General features: G+C 40.5%; 1 protein-coding gene across 4 annotated transcripts in view; it reads left to right on the plus strand.

Moving 5' to 3' along the window:
• The window catches only part of FBXL4 (F-box and leucine rich repeat protein 4), a 73387-nt gene that overhangs the window by 16743 nt on the left and 41258 nt on the right, over positions 1-15386 (plus strand). For all 4 annotated transcript variants that reach the window (XR_009818164.1, XR_009818165.1, XM_061989437.1 and 1 more), the window contains 2 exons: positions 1088-1433; positions 10747-10991. Coding sequence is in view for 2 of the 4 variants with exons in the window: in XM_061989437.1 (XP_061845421.1) it covers positions 1088-1433; positions 10747-10991 (591 nt within the window). In the remaining 2 variants the exon portion in view is untranslated. The remainder of the gene's footprint in view (positions 1-1087; positions 1434-10746; positions 10992-15386) is intronic.

Here is a 15386-nt window from a genome sequence, read left to right on the forward strand (position 1 = left end):
AGACTTGATTCTTCAGGTTATTCAATTAGTAGCAGGTTTCACTGTTGTTCACTGAAGCAGATTTAAAGCCTGTGTGTGAAAGCAAAGAAATACATGTGGAAGTTCTGTACATGCCCGTAACCTCCTTCTGTCACTTGACCAAAAAGGAGTAAAACTTTTCACTTTAGTAGCTGGGAAATCCTAATGTTTTCTGCAAAGGACCTTTTCAAAATGGCTTGAACATCCTCTTTTCTTTGGTTATTTGACAGTTACTTTTAAAAGGAATAGTTTGCTTGCCTAGACAGGTAAACAAAGTGATGTTTAGAGTTGTTCTTTTAATAGTTTTCAATGCTGCAGTTTGGACAGGCTTGATGTTAAAGAATCTGAGCTGTGGGGTTCTCTCTTTGTTTTGTGAAAACTTTTTGGAGGAAATGAGAGCTCATCTGAGTGTATGTTTGGGTTACATGGCAAGACTGTGCCCTGCATACTTAGGCTAACTTAAGCCATCATCATGCAGATATTGGTAATGCAGATATTGGTGAGATGTTAGAACAACTTGGGTATGAATAACAGCACAGTAACACAAGTGTGTGACTTTAACAAAATAGACTGTATATTAGTTATCAATGGAGAAAAAAGTAATTTTCACTGTCTTTTCAACTGTGTTTCTTTCTTGTGACATACTGCTGCCAGAGAAACTTATGTAATCTTTGGAGATCTTATTTATAAATATCTAAAGCGTGGGTGTCAGGAGGTTGGGACATCCCTTTTTTCTGTAGTAGATAGCAACAGGACAAGGAGTGATGGAATGAAGCTGGAACACAAAAAGTTCCACTTAAACATAAGAAAAAAATACTTCAGTGTTTCAGTGAGGGAGCCCTGGCCCAGGCTGCCCAGAGGGGTTGTGGAGTCTCTTTCCTTGGAGGTCTTCAAGACCTGCGTGGACATGTTCCTGTGTGACCTGATCTAGGTGACCCTGCTTCTGCAGGGGGAGTGAACTGGATGATCTCTAAAGGTCCCTTCCAACCCTACCATTCTGTGATTCAGGAATTGCTTTAAAAACTTTGATTTTAATCCTTAGACTGTGTGTTCAATTTGTCTTACACAGATGGGAAATCCTTTGGTCTGAAGCACCTACAAAGGTGAATGGTCCTCAGGCTCGACAGTTCACACCCTGCATCAAACAGATAAACTTTCCCACAAACTTAATCCGACTGGAAGTGAACAGCTCTCTTCTAGACTACTACACTGAATTGGATGCAGTAGTACTACACGGTGTGAAGGAAAGACCGGTGCTTTCACTTAAGACTTCAATGATTGATATGAACGATATTGATGAAGATGAGGATGAGGAAAAGTATGGCTGTGGAATGGACACCCTTAATAAACAGTTCAGCATTGTTACCCTCAGGGAATGGCCGACTAATGGATATTTTGATAAACTGCCTTATGAGGTAAGAAAAGCAATTTTAATATTCAGTGTATTTATCCTGATCGTTCAGGGTGCAAAGGTGCTTTATAGGCTGCTGGGCAAGACCTGTTGTTTTTTCCAGTTAGAATTCCTTTCATTTTTTGGCCACAAAGATGATGGAGTGGAGCATCTCCCTTCTGATGAAAGGCTGAGGGAGTTGGAGCTCTTTAGCTTGGAGAAGAGGCAACTGAGGGGTGACCTCATTCATGGTTACAGATACATAAAGGGTGGGTGTCAGGAGGATGGAGCCAGGCTGTTCTCAGTGATGGCCAATAATAGGACAAGGGACAACAGGTACAAGCTGGAACAGAAGAGGTTCCAAAGAAACAGAAGGAAAAGCTTCTTCCCTGTTGGGGTGAGGGAGCACTGGCAGGGGCTGCCCAGATGGGCTGTGGTGTCTCCTTCTCTGGAGACATTCAAACCCACCTGGATGAGTTCCTGTGTGACTTACTCTAGGTGGTGCTGCTCTAGCAGGGAGGTTGGACTGGATGAGCTTTTCAGGTCCCTTCCAGCCCTTGAGATTCTATGATTCTATGAATCTCCTGCAGTTATTGTATAGTTATGCCTGCATTATATAAGCCTATCTACTTCCATGGATGAATATTAGCAAGGCACCTTGCTGGTATATATGTAGTTGTTACACTGTTAGTTCTCAGGAATCTGTCCACTCACACACAGTTTTTACATTAGTTATTTTAGCTTTGAATTTCTAGCTCTTGAACTTAGAAGCTTACCCTAATTATGGTAAGAATCAAGAGATAAAATAATTGTCTTCACCTCTCCTGAAATGAATGGAGCTTGCAAATAGTGGAAAGAAGCCTTCAGTTGTTGATCAGACCTCTGGACTTGGGCAGAAACGTGATTGTTCCTACTCTTCAGTGTATTGTGGTCTGGGAAAAGAAGTGAGTGTTTGTTTACTGTGGTAACTCATCAAATACTCAGTGCCTGTGGCTTGAGTCAGACTTGTTTTGAAAGTGAAGTGAGGATGGCAAGAGATGCTGTCACTGATTGCAGGGCACCTTCAGAAATACGTGATCTAATCAAATAGTCTTTTGGTTTTGTTGCATCTTTTGTCTCAGTACCCCAATTCGTGAAGACTTCTTGGGTGACAGTGTATATGTGTAACCTACAGGAGTTTGTTATGCTTGTAAAGAGGAGAGAGGAAGAGAATGTAACAACTCTGTCTTTCTTCTGTGTATTAATCTTCTCTTTTAAATCTTCTTCAGTTCTTGAGTGACTTGGGTTGTGTTTGTTGTCACTGCAGTGGAATAATAAAAGAGGATACTAGCTGACTTTTCTAGTGGAGAGGGGTATTTTTTCCCCCAAAGTCCATATAGAGTGTAGTATATTTTACTGTCAGGGCTTGGATATCAGTGCCAAAGTAAAGAAAGTACTTTACATTTGCAAACATTTACACTTGCAGCTGATTGCAGACCATCTTAAAGCACTTAAGTGTTTGAAGATTTGAAAATGGGTTGCTGTTAGTCATTCAAAGGAATTAATATTAGAGAAAACTTTTTTCAATTAAGACTTCCTGGATTTAAATAGACTGGATAAATTGATTTGTAGACTATCAGAGAGATTGATTAGTTTCTTTTCTGATTATACACATTAAGATTATAATTTGAGGTCTTTGTTTAGTCCTCTTACTCCTGTGAGTTTCTGCTTCTGTGTAGTTTGCTGTGCTTTTTCTACCTTCCTGTTTGTGTACCAGCTTCCTTTTTTATCCATTTTTTAACATGTTTGGTTTCATGAATGCATTTATATGGTCTATCAATACCAAGCACATTTTTTCCCCTTCTGTTTTGATTTCAAGAAACTGAAGATATGGGTGGAATATTTATCAGAAAGCTATAAAAGACTATTTCTGGGATGGTTTTGTGACAGCAAGAAATCCCAGTCTCCTACTTTCTTGCCTCAGCTGGAAGATTTAGGTATCAGAAAAACAGAAATGTTGTGCTTTGTAGTATGACAGTTTTTTTATTGCCTTAGATATGGGAACAGCACTCTGTGTGCTGTCTTCAAGACTGACAAGTGTCAAGGTTTTTCCTGGGAAGCATTTGAACCTTGCAATGATGAAGTAAGGCAACTGCTGACTCTTTCCAAGTTTGATTAATACGTTACATGAAAAATTGTGTCTTTGCTTCCATTTGTGTTGATTGTGAATGTGTAACTGCCCTAAGCCTTCATATTTTTCATATAGCCCTCTGTAAATCCCAAAATACACAGACTGAATAGTCTTCTGTGCTAATCTTGAAGTAGGCAGCAGTTCCTCTAGCCTTTGTTTTGCCTTCATTGTCTTTCTTAAATTTCCATAGATTATCCTTTCATAGACTGTGTTGCTCCTTAAAATGGCATTGGGAAAGGCTTGCTGCAGTGTGAGCTTTAAAAGCATTCTAAGAGTCTAGACTGCTCCTGCCAACAAAAGAAATATGCTCAACTCCTGTCACAAATGCTTCACTAGAAGAAAATGTGAAATCTTGGATGAAGTAGGTGAGAGAATTTTCCTTCCCTGGTCATAGACTGTGTTAAGCATTCCTTAGTAGCTTTCAAGTCTTGTACTGTCATCTCTTCACCAGAATTACCTTAAAATTGAGGATGGATTTTCTAGGAGACACTTTGTGTCCTTCTTTTTCTTCTCAGAGATCTTTGCCTAATGTGCTGATTGTAAAGTGCCAGCAATGTGCCCTCATGGCCAAGAAGGCCAATGGCAGCCTGGGATGCATCAAGAAGAGTGTGGGCAGCAGGTCAAGGGAGGTTCTGCTCCCCCTCTAATGGGGCCTCCTCTGGAGTCCTGTGTCCAGTTCTGGGCTCCTCAGCTCAAGAGGGACAGGGAAGTGCTGGAGAGAGGCCAGCACAGGGCCACCAAGATGATCAGGGGACTGGAGCATCTTCCTTATGAGGAAAAGCTGCGGGACCTGGGGCTGTTTAGTCTGGAGAAGAGGAGACCGAGGGGAGATCTTATTAACGTTTACAAATATCTAAATGGTGGTTGTCAGGAGGTTGGGACATCCGTTTTTTTCTATAGTAGCTAGCAACAGGACAAGGGGTGATGGGATGAAGCTGCAACACAAATAGATCCATTGAAATATAAGAAAAAACTCTGTCAGTGTTTGAGTGAGGGAGCCCTGGCCCAGGCTGCCCAGGGAGGGTGTGGAGGCTCCTTCCTTGGAGGTCTTCAAGACCCACCTGGACATGTTCCTGTGTGACCTGATCTAGGTGAACCTGCTTCTGCAGGGGGGTTGGACTAGATAATCTCTAAAGATCCCTTCCAACCCCTACCATTCTATGATTCTATGAAGTGGAAGGAGTAAGGCATTAGTCTTAGTTGACTTTTCAGAAATGCTTAAGGCCTGAACAAGTTAAAAACCTTTGAGAAAGGTGAGGAATACCCACCACAGCACACCTCTCACACAATGAGACTCAGCAAGATGTGCCACCTACGAAGAGCCTAACTTTTGTCCTCCATAGAGGAGAATCGGGAGAAATCCTGCATGCTGCAGTCCCAAAGACATTTTAAAGACAAATTTTAATATAAAAATATATAAATTACATCTTTGTAATTCCTTGAAGCCAATTTTTTCTAAAACTGCCTACAAGATTTATGAGCTGTTTGTGTCTACTGGGGGAATTAATTTCACTGCTCAATGTGGATTTGGCACCCGTGTTCCAGGGAAAGAGGGTCTTGAATGTAACATGTGCATCTCTTAAATGATACTTAGACAGAAGAGTTGGAGCAGTAAGCAGGAGCATTTTTAAGTGTCTTTTTTCCCTCAGCAGTAAACTTCCATCTTTCCAGAACAAACATCTGTAGGCTTTCAGACAATCAGTAAGATTTTATTCCTCTCTTTGAAAAGAGAAACTTATGAGTGTTTTAAAAACTGTCTTAACAGCTAATAACCATATGGCACAAGATTCCCTAGTTAATGGCCAATATATTGCCAGTCAGTATAGCAGACTAGGTCCTGAGCAATGGCACACAGACATCTCTCTAGCTTTAGTCTTCCTAGAGGCTTGATTATTTGTGCAGTCTGTCAGTAAGATCCTTTTCTCTTCTTTGAATGAAGAAGGAGCTTAAAACCTTTACAGCCTTTCATTGCTGAGCGGATCAGAGCCTATAGCCTGGTGATATAAAGCCTGTGAGAAGAGAGGATGAAATTTTGTTTGGTTTGTTTAACAGTTACAAAATCCACTTCTCCTGTGTTCACTTGTGTTGTTAAAATTGTATGAATTTGCTGGTTGAAGCAGTAGGATCAATGAACTAGGGACTATGTTTTCCTAAACAATGTTGAGGAATGTCAGAAGCCCTAAAATACTGTATCCTCCTTCCTCCCTTCTCTCTTTGCCTTTTTGTGCACATATTCTTTGTTCTTTATCTGAGTATGTCTTAGTATCAGTTCTAATTAATTAGAGTCTAAGCTGTGTCAGCTCTAGCTGCAGAATGAAAAAGCTTCAAGTCATTCATTTGCATGTTTGTGAATGAGTGGTTTGCACAGACCATGTATGAGTGGTATATTCATAGCAGAGGGGCTCATGTTGAGGAACTAAAAGAGGAGATTTGTAGAAAGCACAGATAGTCTAGATTTGACCAACATCCAGACGTTGTTTTCTGGCCAAATGGAGTTCTGCAGTATTGTGATCTAGCCACAGCAAGTATTTTATTGAGTACAAATAGTTATTGCATGCTGTTATTCAGGGGCAAAAAAAAAGGACCTTAAAAAAGCTGGAGAAACTTTTGGGTAGATAAATATTTAGGAGCTGTGCCATTCATAAGGTTTTAGCCCATGTTTTGAAGAGTGTGATGGAGATCCTACCTGAGCTTAGAAGCAAACTTTGCAGTAAGATCTCTGTTTCTTTCAAGATGTTATGTTTTTTGTTGTTAATTCAAAATACATGTGTATGTGTAAGATGAGGACAGTAAAACACCCAATTGAGGTATGAATCAGGATTTGTTTTGGGCACAAACAGTACACAGTGAATTTGTGTGCAGCTGTTTGAATTGTGGGGAGTTAAGATCCAGTTTGATCTTACCACATCTCTAAATGTGGCATGTGCCACGTTTGCCCTGGAAATGGGAGAGAAAATACTGATGTACTTCTGGTCCATCATAGCCTAGAAAAGCAATCAGTGGTGTGTAAATTATGTTTCATTTTCTTCTTTATACTCATTGTTTTTCCAGTACTCTCTGGTTTTACTGGTGAGTTTGTAAGAATATGTGAAATAATAAAGGTTGCCATAGCTTTTCATAAACTCAGAGTTAAAACAGTTGTTTGTGAGAAGCTGTGTGAAGAAATTAGTTTTCAAGGCAGATGCTCAACTGTGCAATAATGGAATCACCATGAGCATGGTGTAGCACAATACAGCACATCATATCACATACTCATTATGGTATCAAACTGTACTTTCTGCTAGGACAGACATACAGAGAAATCAAATTTCTGACAGATACCGAACTCCAGACTAATGGTGGTTAATGGTTATTAGCCTGTAGATTTGGAACTTTTTATCTTTGTTTAATCAAAAGCCAGCAAAAAAGTACTTTTAATGTCCTAGTAGTGACATTTCATTATATATAATGAAATGATAAACATGAGCCAGCAATGTGCCCTCATGGGCAAGAAGGCCAATGGCAGCCTGGGAGGCATCAAGAAGAGTGTGGCCAGCAGGTGGAGGGAGGTTCTTCTCCCCCACTGCTCTGCCCTGGTGAGGCCTCATCTGGAGTCCTGTGTCCAGTTCTGGGCTCCTCAGCTCAAGAGGGACAGGGAAGTGCTGGAGAGAGGCCAGCACAGGGCCACCAAGATGATCAGGGGACTGGAACATCTTCCTTACAAGGAAAGGCTGCGGGAACTGAGGCTGTTTAGTCTGGAGAAGAGGAGACTGAGGGGGGATCTTAAAAAAAAAAAATGAGGGAAAATGCACTTATAGAATAGACATTTAGGTTACTTACAAAATGTGGAATAGCTGAAAGATTACAGCCTAATTTGAAGCAGTTTTTCAGAAGATTGAAAATTATTTAAAGTGAAAAGATGATCTTGGAAAAATAGATATATTTTTAGTATCTACTATGAGAATGACGAACAAAACTGTTTTAAGCAACTTTTTACCTTAAGTATGGGTCTGAGAGAAGCAAAAATCAAAGTATTAACTTGGAATTATGTCAGTGTTAGCTCCTAGTTATTTTACTGTTTCTCAGATACCAAATGCAAGTTGAGAGGAAACTTTGATTATAGTATTTTAACTGCAAGTACATATGAACATCTTTCATACGAGGAAAGGCTGCAGGAGCTGGGGCTGTTTAGTCTGGAGAAGAGGAGACTGAGGGGAGATCTTATCAACATTTATAAATATCTAAAGACTGGGTGTCAGGAGGTTGGGACATCCCTCTTTTCTATAGTAGCTAGTAACAGGACAAGGGGTGATGGGATGAAGCTGGAACACAAAAAGTTCCACTTAAATATAAGAAAAACCTGTTTCAGTGAGGGAGCCCTGGCCCAGGCTGCCCAGGGAGGGTGTGGAGGCTCCTTCCTTGGAGGTCTTCAAGACCCGCCTGGACACGTTCCTATGCAACCTGATCTAGGTGACCCTGCTTCTGCAGGGGGGTTGGACTGGATGATCTCCAAAGGTCCCTTCCAACCCCTGCCATTCTATGCATGTATGTGTTTAATATATATTGCTGTCACGTTGAAGTGTCTGAACTGATCCTCTGCATCAAGCTGAGGTGAGAGTTCCAGACACCTGCAGAGACAAAAAAGCCTGGACTGTTTTTAGGGAGAAGGAGGAGTGAGGAGAAAGGAAGAGGAAAGGCTTGAAATGAAGCTTGAGGGGAAACTGGAGTATATGCAAACATGGTATTTTGGCACTGGAGCTGAAGTTAAAATTCTTTGAAGAGTCGTAGTTCGTGTTTGAAATCCAAAGACTAAATCTGGAGCTGAGTAGGAAGTAACATTTTTCATTCTGCAGGAAGTTGGATTGTTTTGTTATTTCTTCTCTTCCAAAAACGAAGGGAGGAGGAGGGGAGGCGGAAGCTAGCTGCATAATAAACTGCTACCTTGGAAGTACAATCTGTTTGCATCTCACAAAAAACTTCATTTTCATTTTATTCTGATTTTTGGCAGTTTTGTCTTACATATCCTTATAAGACATTAAAATGAAACACTAGGGTATTTTGAAAGGGCCACAAGACTCTTGTCATTTTCGTCAACGAAAATGATATCATCTTCATTTTTGTCATCTGCATCAACCACATGGATGAGGGGAAAGAGTGTACCCACAGCAAGTTGCCTGATGACACCAAGCTTTGAGCACTGGCTGATTCCCCAGAGGCTGTGCTGCCATTCAGCAGGATCTTGACCGGCTGGAGAGTTGGGCACAGAGGAACCTCATGAGGTTCAACAAGGACAAGGGCAGAGTCCTGCAGCTGGGGAGGAACAAACCCATGCACCAGGACAGGCTGGGGATTGACCTGTTGGGGAGCAGCTCTGCAGAGAGAGACCTGGGAGTGCTGGTTGACAATAAACTGACCATGAGCCAGCAATGTGCCCTCGTGGCCAAGAAGCCAATGGCAACCTGGGATGCATCAAGAAGAGTGTGGCCAGCAGGTGGAGGGAGGTTCTGCTCCCTCTTTACTCTGCCCTGCTGAGGCCTCATCTGGAGTCTTGTTACCAGTTCTGGGCTCCTCAGCTCAGGAGGGACAGGAAAGTGCTGGAGAGAGTCCAGCACAGGGCCACCAAGATGATCGGGGGACTGGAACATCTTTCATAGGAGGAAAGGCTGCAGGACCTGGGGCTGTTTAGTCTGGAGAAGAGGAGACTGAGGGGGGATCTCATTAACATTTATAAATATCTAAAGGGTGGGTGTCAGAAGGTTGGGACATCACTCTTTTCTTTTGTATCTAATAACAGGACAAGGGGTGATGGGATGAAGCTGGAACACAAAAAGTTCCACTTAAACATAAGCAAAAACTATTTCACTGTTTCAGTGAGGAAGCCCTGGCCCAGGCTGCCCAGGGAGGGTGTGGAGGCTCCTTCCTTGGATGTCTTCAAGACCCGCCTGGACACGTTCCTGTGTGACCTGATCTAGGTGACCCTGCTTCTGCAGGGGGGTTGGACTGGATGATCTCTAAAGGTGCCTTCCAACCCCTACCATTCTATGATTCTGTGATTCATTTTAAGCTGATCTGTGGGTTGCTTTGTTTTGGTTTTTTTTCATTTGCACTGAGTCATTTCAGCCAGTTATTGTTTACCACTCTGCTTGAAAACACTTAGTCAGTGTTAGTTACATAACTTGAGAGCAGGTACTTATAGGTGTTAAAGACAGCCCTGGTAAAGTAAACATTAATGTTTAGGTTTCATTTTTCAAGTGCACTTTGTCTCGGTTTCTAAGTTAAAGGAGATGTTGTTGTTGTTGAGTGTTTTTGTTACTTCCTAAATTAAGTATTTACGTGTCTCTGTGTGTTGATCTTCCTTTAGAAAGTAAAACAGAGCATGATAGGAGACGGGGAATGTTTCTTACTTTCTGAGTGTGAGATATAAGTCATCACGAAAATATGTATCGTGGTGCTAGTCAGAAGAGCTGGTGATTATTCTGAAGCTGAGATGATCCAATCTGATAAAGGTAAAAAAGGCTTTTGCCTTTCAGATTTGACTCTGGCATAGAACAAAAGTGCTCTCAAAGTATAACAGAAAGGACGAGTTGGCTTTGTAAAAGAAGATGTGGATATGTTGAATTTTTCTTACCTAGTTGCGTAGTCCAGCGTGGATGGGAGAGGATAGAAGGTAGAAGACAAAACAATCATCTTTTTTTAAAGCAAGGAGATGATGAATAGATCTGAAAACAATTCAAGGTGTGTGGAAACTGGGACATGCTGTGGTTTTTCTATGTACTCTGTAAATACGCTACCATCCTCAAAACCGAATCCAGAGAAGAAAGAGGATGCCAGTTTGGTGTTCTGATCAATGACAGCGCAGACATTGTGAAGGGAAGTATGTAAACATAGTGTTTACATACATATCACTGTTTAAATTAACATGGGTAAAGAAACTTCTAATTTGAAAGCTTCCTGTCACTTTCATATGCTGATCTACTTTTTCCTTTCTTGTTTAATGTGTTGTCAAATGAAGAAGTTGGTAAAGTCCTATTTAATAGTTAATCAATGATTTATTTGAGAAGTTACTTCTAAGTAAAAGGATTTGCTTTTCTTTGAAGTTAGAACATCTTTTCTTTTTCCTTTGCAGTTTTCCCTTAAGATTTCAAGTGCTATATGACCATTTGTGACTTTTTCTCTGTTTTCAATATAGCTCATCCAGTTGATTTTGAGTCACCTTACAGTACCTGACCTGTGTAGACTAGCGCAAACTTGTAAGCTACTGTATCAACATTGCTGTGATCCTCTACAGTACATTCATCTCAGTTTACAACCTTACTGGGCAAGGATTAATGACACATCTCTGGAATGCCTACAGTCTCGCTGCACTCTCATCCAGTGGCTGAATTTATCTTGGACTGGAAACAGGGGAGCCATCTCTGTTTCTGGATTTAGCAGGTCAGTGCTTAAATGTACAGAAGTATTTTGATAAGCTCTGTTTGCAGAGCCTACCACACAGTAGTTTCACTAAGTATTTGAAACCTCATTAGAAGATTAGAAATGTCTTTGATTTTACTATAAAGGATATAGTTGCAATGATATAGAATAAAACAGCAGCTAAAATAGTAAGAGATACTAGATACATGCAGTCTGCATGTGCCAAACTGCCTGTGACTGAAAGGCTTCTTCCAAGGGGAGCAATGTGTTACTTTCTCCTTGGCTTCTTAAAGACTCCACTAGAGTGAAGCTGTCAAAAGCCTGTCTCAGGAAGAAAATGCTTGTGGTTGTTCTCTGTACAGATGAGTCATCAGTGGGACTGTATTAGAATGGCTGCAGTAATAAACTGATTGCAGTGCATGCTTACAAGGTATGGACCTAAGCAATCACTGGAGTGCAATGTCAATGCAAATATTTTCACAAAAATGATTTAAAACATTAGCCCTGTTGAGAAATGGGGTTTGCATGTGCATCTTTCACTGAGCTGAAAATATGACTGTGCTGCAGGTCATTAAAATAGAAAATTTGCTGTGTAACAGCCATGTTCTCTGCTTTCATATCATTTCTTGCTTCTTTGCTCATTTGCATTTGTTAAACAGCATCTATCAATGCATTTCGTTTAAGCAAAAGTTGCTGCTTCAACTATGAGGTGACCAGCAATGGCAGGTGAAAGCAGAACTTAACTGATAAGAATCAAAATGTTTAAGACCTTTTTTTTTTAGATATATTAACTCTCCTTTGTTTTCTCAATAAGAAGGTTAAATGAAGTATAAAAACATTTTCTTTCCTTTGCTTTCCCTGAGGAAGTAAAATGATTTGAAGGAATACTTTGTCAAGATGAGAATGTCACTTCTTTTTTTTCCTGACCTTACACTATAATCCAAGTGCTTGTTGGTAGAAAAAGGAGACAAACATCAGCTAGTTGTTGAATGGGGCACAAACATTTCCCCTGAATAGATAACATTATGCAGAGAAGAAATATGCAAGCTTTAGTTGAGAATTCGACTCTGAAGTCCTGAAATGCTTGCTTTCTGATGCTTGGCTATTAAATCTGTCTTTTGAAAAAGTCTATGCATCTTCATGGCTATCTATCACTTTCTTTTTTAACCTGCAGTACAGCTAAAAATTTTGGCAGTCTTGAGAAAAAATAATGGTCCAACTCAGAGAATTAGAAACTTTGGAGTTCTGTCATTTCTGCCTTTTAGTTCATTGAAACTGGCTTTGTTGCTACTGACTTTTATTTCAGTCAACTACTTATGTGTAGTCACCATTTCTAATAAATATTAATTGTTTGACTGTTAATATTCTGTGAATAAACATGGTCAATTTCTATTCATTGTAAGGGGTGATCTATATTTGTAACAAGGGGGGAAATTGTTTATGTTGGAAAAGACCTTCAAGATCATTGAGCCCGACCATTGACACAACTGTGAAGTTACCTGTATTTCTAGGAAGAAGTCTTTCCTGGAAGAGATGCATGCAGTCTGGGAACAGGAGATGCAGTTCAATCATATAATTTTAATAAGCTAAATACTTTTGAGGTGTGACTTCTGCTCAGAATTTTCACTTCTGATTCAAAACTCTCCATCCTTGGAGGTCTTCAAGACCCATCTGGACATGCTCCTATGCGACCTGATCTAGGTGACCCTGCTTCTGCAGGGGGATTGGACTGGATGATCTCTAAAGGTGCCTTCCAACCCCTGCCATTCTATGATTCTGTGAAAAGTTCTCCACAGATCTGGTTTTGAAAGTTTTTCCTAATACAGAAGTGATTTTGTAACTCTTTGTGCTATTTTTCTAGTAGAATTTCCAAACACAAAGCTTCCTTTTGACATCCTGTGTTTGTCAAATTTGCTAGCCTCCAGGAAAGGAAAATGCTCATATACTATGAAACTATCTGTTAATACAGGACACTTACTAGAGCAATTCTTTGCTTTTCAAAAGCACTAATATATCTTTTTAGAAGAAAGTAGCTTCCTCTTAAGAAATATTGTTCCTCAAAGCTGAAATCTGTCAAGTAGTGTTTTAGTTCAGTTACCCTGGCTGTCATTAAGATGCCACCACCACGTGGAGTCTCCTTCCTTGGAGGTCTTCAAGACCCACTTGGACATGTTCCTATACAATCTGATCTAGGTGGGACCTGCTTCTGCAGGGAGTTTGGACTTGGATGATCTCTGGAGGTCCCTTCCAACCCCTACCATTCTATGATTCTATGATTGTAGCATCCAGGACACATAGTTATGAACTCCCACAATTTTTCCTTCTGAACTCAGAGATATTTCTCACCCAGCCAGACTTTTGGGAGATATGCAAACTAGAATTTCCAAAGAATGGAGATACTTTGACTTGCCTAGGAATTCTGTTTCACACTTACATTTTCTTTTGAGCTTGTTCTTTAGAATGAGTACAGCAGAGGAGGTTCTCTGTGGGCTGGAGACAGTGCATTGCTGATATATACTTCTTCAGTGCGAGGCTGAGGAAGCACTGGAAGGGGCTTCCCATGGGAGCTGTGGAGTCTCCTTCTCTGGAGACATTCCAACACAGCTGGACGAGTTCCTATGTGACCTACTCTAGGTGGTGCTGCTTTGGCAGGGGGGTTGCACTGGATGAGCTTTCCAGATCCCTTCCAACCCTTGAGATTCTGTGATCTGTGATGTATCAGTTAACTATTGATTTAACTGTTGCTAAAAACTGGATCATATTTTCAGACTGCAATTGTACTTTGCAGAAATTAAGTATGTAAGGGTTTCTATTTGTCTCTACATATAACAGTACAAGACGTAAAATATCTTGCTGTCTACTACATGAATGTCTCTTAATCAGTTTCTCTTTATCCTGCTGTCTTTGGCTCCCTCTCTGCTCTTGGTAGTCTCTACTTCTTTCTGCAAAGAAATTTTTTAAATAAAGCCAGTGGAGTAACAAGCTGCATCTTTTATTTTGGATTCAATTGGTGCTCTTGTAACTTGGGGTTGAGCTAAAAAGCCTAGATTGCTTTTCCCAGTACTTTGAATTTATCAGTTCCATGGTAAGTTGCTGCATAAGCAACCAAAAATGACTGTCAAGCCAACTGTTTGGAGGAGTAGAGAATTCTGCCTGGGAGTTGTAACAAGTTGAAGGACTCCTTTATGCTGTTTTTCAAAGGTTGACCTGTATTTGTCAATTCAAGGAGAAAAAACATTGTTTGCTAAATGAAATTTGCAGGTAACTTCAAAAACACTGCAAATTGCTGCACAATAATCATAGAATCATAGAATGGTAGGATTGGAAGGGACCTTTAGAGATTATCTAGTCCAACCCCCCTGCACAGAAGCAGGGTCACCTAGATCAGGTCCTGTAGGAACACGTCCAGATGGGTCTTGAAGACCTCCAAGGAAGGAGCCTCCACAACCCCTGGGCAGCCTGTTCCACTGCTCCATTACTCTCACAGTGAAATAGCTTTTTTCTTATGTTTAAGTGGAACTTTTTGTGTTCCAGCTTCATCCCATCACCCCTTGTCCTGTTGCTAGATACCATAGAAAACAGTATAATGCTAAACCAAAAGCTACCTTATAATGGAATCATAGAATGGTAGGGTTGAAAGAGACCTCCAGAGATCATCCAGTCCAACCCCCCTGCAGGAGCTGTTTCACCTAGATCAGGTCACACAGGAACGTGTCCAGGCGGGTCTTGAAGACCTCCAAGGAAGGAGCCTCCACACCCTCCCTGGGCAGCCTGGGCCAGGGCTCCCTCACTGAAACACTGAAACAGTTTTTTTCTTATGTTTCAATGGATCTTTTTGTGTTCCAGCTTCATCCCATCACCCCTTGTCCTGTTGCTAGATGCCATAGAAAAAAAGGATGTCTCATAGATAACAGCCTTTCACTTTTTCAAGGCCTAGTTTTGATTTAATTTCATTGTTTTTTTCCCCTTTTCTCAGTGTTTGATTGGCACTGTTGAATAAAAAACAGTAGAGGTAGTTTCATTCTTACAACTGTGCAGTTTAGATTGTAAGTTCTGCAAGTCTGTGCATGTTTCAATGGTACCCTTGCTCAAATTTGATTTTGGCAAATACCTTCCAAAATGGTTTTTACCTTACAGAAATGTTTTATCTGTGGTTTCTTATGACAGCCCTAAAAGAATTAGCTTGTGTAAACTTGTTGCTTTAAATGGTTCATAAAGACATGATTGTAAGGAATATTTTAAAAGAGGTATTGTCTTGCAAAAATGTATTAAAGTAGATAATTTTTTAACAAGAGTATTTTTAAGAAATGTGACTGAAGCAAATACTGTATTATCATGAGAAGACAGAATGCTTCAGGCATATGAACATCCTGAGGCAAAGCTGAAGGTACTTTAACTTATTGATAACATCTACTC

Source organism: Colius striatus, chromosome 2 (genome assembly GCF_028858725.1).
Source record: "Colius striatus isolate bColStr4 chromosome 2, bColStr4.1.hap1, whole genome shotgun sequence".
Classification (NCBI taxonomy): Eukaryota; Metazoa; Chordata; class Aves; order Coliiformes; family Coliidae; genus Colius; species Colius striatus.